The sequence below is a fragment of the Actinia tenebrosa genome, unplaced genomic scaffold (genome assembly GCF_029948245.1).
Source record: "Actinia tenebrosa isolate PJP-AT-01 unplaced genomic scaffold, QUT_ActTen_1.0 PGA_scaffold16__25_contigs__length_10494907, whole genome shotgun sequence".
Taxonomy (NCBI): domain Eukaryota; kingdom Metazoa; phylum Cnidaria; class Anthozoa; order Actiniaria; family Actiniidae; genus Actinia; species Actinia tenebrosa.
Window position 1 is genome coordinate 4,605,038 of NW_028292576.1, and position 3,200 is coordinate 4,608,237.

The window sequence follows — 3,200 nt, forward strand, 5'->3', positions numbered from 1 at the left end:
ATAACGCCCTGCATTGTCTGATCTAAAATACACTGGTTCGAGGTTGGGCATAACGCCTTTTAGCTGCCTTATTACATCGGCCATGATAACCAAGACTACATCACTTACTTGGCTATAAGATTGAAAAATGTGAACAATTTGTGGTCATCTCGAACTCGTTGTTTTGCCCACGTCTGAACGCCACAGTGATATGCCAAGCATGACAAGCTGGAGAGCCCATTTTACGGTAAACAGCATGTAGTCCTGGTTGCTACAGATAATAGTTAATCCGATTTCCGTGATGTCAAGATGACGAATGCCAGGCAACAACATCAAGCATCTGTAAATATACCTACACTCGATCTATTTAGAGTTATAAACCAAGTCATTCGCACAAATAGGTCGCTCGGCTATGAAAGTCCCAATAAGACACCCAAAACAATATACTTGTCATATAATCACTTATTACCTGTAGCATTAAAAATGCCAATGAAGCAATTTGATTGAAATAAACATTTATGAAAATATATACCTTTAACCCGCTCCCAAAAGAACAACACCAGCAACACAAGCTAAGAACAGACGTATTATGTACAAAACAGAAACAGAGTCACATCTATCACAAAACACAGTGATCTAAGTAAGCATGCAAATTATACAGGTATACGAGTACCTAAGCATAAATGCGCCTACAGATCTATCACAAAACACAGTGATCTAAGTAAGCATGAAAATTATACAGGTATACGAGTACCTAAGTATAAATGCGCCTACAGATCTAATACATAACACGGACAGTGACCTAAGTAAGCATGCAAATTATACAGGTATACAAGTACCTAAGCATAAATGCTGCCTACAGATCTAATACAAAGACAATAAACGCACATCACATACATAAAATAACAGCAAAAGGGTTAGATAGGCAGTGATAATGTGTAAGAAAAACCTGAAATCCTTTGATCTTGGGCAATAAGTTCATCGAGACGTTCTCAGTGACCCTTTCAAATAAAGCGCCACAGTAGAGTTACATGATATCTTATAACGACGTAAATATTGTTTCAGTGATGTAATGTGCCGTCCATTGATAGTGGCATGCTATGTGCTCATGCTGTGTTAATCCGTACGATGACATGCATTACGCAAGTATTCCCTATGCAATGAATAGAAATGAAATCTGAGACGAGCACTTTGAAAGTGCTGCTTCACGCCGGTAACTAAGCCGTGTAGCTTGTCATGTATCCCACGTTTTCCGTACCAATCCCTTTTGCTTTCACGATACTTTCTGGGTAAATATTTCATCGCCCAGTCTTGGACTAAGAAGACTGATTTATCATCTAATTTGTCTATCAAGTCAAGCCTTGCGTCCTCCTGGTTAATGGAACGAAGTAGATGGGACTTCCAAGCAAGAATGCTGTGCTTTGCTTGTTCAATGGTGAAGGTTAAGTCGTCTACTTCATCTTGGGTTCCAGATATCTTGTCAGGTGATTTCTCGATTTCGTTAATGATTGAAGTCAAGAGGTCACAACGTGCACAATGGCCATCATGGATGTGATCACATGCACACTGGTAATCTTTCGCGGTTGGATCGCTTAGAGCGTATTTTCGACAGTGGTCTGGTACATCAGATGACATAGAAATGTGGACCTATCGTCACGGTCAGAAATATTACGTATTAATACATGAGGTTAATGGACCACTCTACTACCACCCTGCCTCTCCTACCCCACCCGTCCCACTCCCTATTGGTAAGCCATTTAAGCAATATCAGGCTATGTAAACACAGAGAAAAAGTTTTATATTGCTTTTATCGAATAAATACAAAAAAAAAATTACCACTTGCAAGAAAATAAATCTTTATTTGAATTTGATTCTCATATCAAAATACAAATTCTCCATACATCACAAACTTCAATCGTTAGCCAATCAAATTTCGTGTAATAAACGCCAAGGAGGCAAATGTGAAGCGTGAAAGAATCGTTAGCGTGAGTGATAGACATGTGTTTATCATGATTAAATAACTAGGCGAGGCAGGATGTGCGGTGAGCATAGAAAGCAAGGGCTTCATAGTTGGCAGCCAGTTGTTCATGTTGTCAGCAAGCTAGCGTTCAAGAAATCAGCTTAGAAAAAAAAATTTTTTTTTAATTTTTATTACTCTCTGTAACCCCCCGGGGGATATTGCAATTGGTCTCGCACAATAAATGACCCGAGTAACCCCAACGAGTGTTGTGTATTTATATGTATTTTAAACATTTATCATTCTAAAACTTTAAAACAAATACAAAGAAATGTCCAAAGATTGAATAGAAATCTTTAGTAAAAGATTTCAGAATTGATTATCTTTACGAAAGTGATCAAAAGTAGATAACTGAGTGTCACTGTGACTGGAATTCTCGGTTGAAAGAAACGTGGTTTTGCTCAATTTGACAGCCAGAAAACATGGCAGCGAAGTTGAATGTTTCGTCTTGCTTCGAGAAGATATTTTGTGGAGCTGAAGAGCTATCGCTGGAAAAAGTTTGAAGCTGCTGACTGTTTCCTTGAAATAGTTGTATTCCTTATCGGGTGCGGTGCATTTAAATCATGAGAAAGCACGTCGCTGAACAACCGAAGCTGTCCTGACGAAGGACGTGTGGGGCCGTGTTGTAGCTCCTGGGGGAATTCTCTTTGCGGTGACCAACGAGAGATTGTCATGATGTTACGATCAGAAAGACCTGCATGAGACCATAGGGTTATGCCTGTGGCCCTGTCACAAGTCAAAATTTGGAACTTCGTCTTCAAAATACATTTTTGGGGGTGTTTTTTCCCTCGAAACAAACTGTAAATTTTTGAACTTGTACCGGGAAAACACGAAAGTTGTGACGTCACAACTGTGTTTACATACCCTCATGCAAACATGGCTATCGACCAGTCACAGCGTGCGTACTATTTAATTTATTTTATAATACCTTATTGTCACTTTTCAGATAACGCTTGCACAACGCCAACTGCTGTTTCTTCTCTATGGCCCAAGACATACCCATGCCCAGATCTCCTAGCTTTTCAACGCTGGGAAAAATGAGAGCCAAATCCGGCCATTGTGCGCCCGTTCAATTTTCAGTCAGCGGTATTATCTGTCCTATACAACACAAAACAAAATGGCGGATGGAAAAGACAAGTTTGTTTATACGATTTTTGGCGCTTTAACTGTTGCTAAATCTGAACTTTTATCTGTAAATTCAGAT

General features: G+C 39.4%; 1 protein-coding gene across 1 annotated transcript; it reads right to left on the reverse strand.

The window, feature by feature from the left end:
- Nucleotides 1–491: 491 nt before the first annotated feature.
- Nucleotides 492–2,970, reverse strand: LOC148910617 (uncharacterized). Its single transcript, XM_089030964.1, has 2 exons — nucleotides 2,925–2,970; nucleotides 492–1,626 (listed from the first exon to the last, which is right to left on the reverse strand). Exon 2 carries the CDS (start codon nucleotides 1,612–1,614, stop codon nucleotides 1,096–1,098), a length of 519 nt encoding a protein of 172 aa, XP_088887090.1. The 5' UTR covers nucleotides 1,615–1,626; nucleotides 2,925–2,970; the 3' UTR covers nucleotides 492–1,095.
- Between the last annotated feature and the right edge of the window lie 230 nt (nucleotides 2,971–3,200).

Bases quoted from the DNA above. Each gene is read 5' to 3' on its own strand.
- LOC148910617 (XM_089030964.1), bottom strand. From the start codon at position 1,614: ATGTCATCTGATGTACCAGACCACTGTCGAAAATACGCTCTAAGCGAT.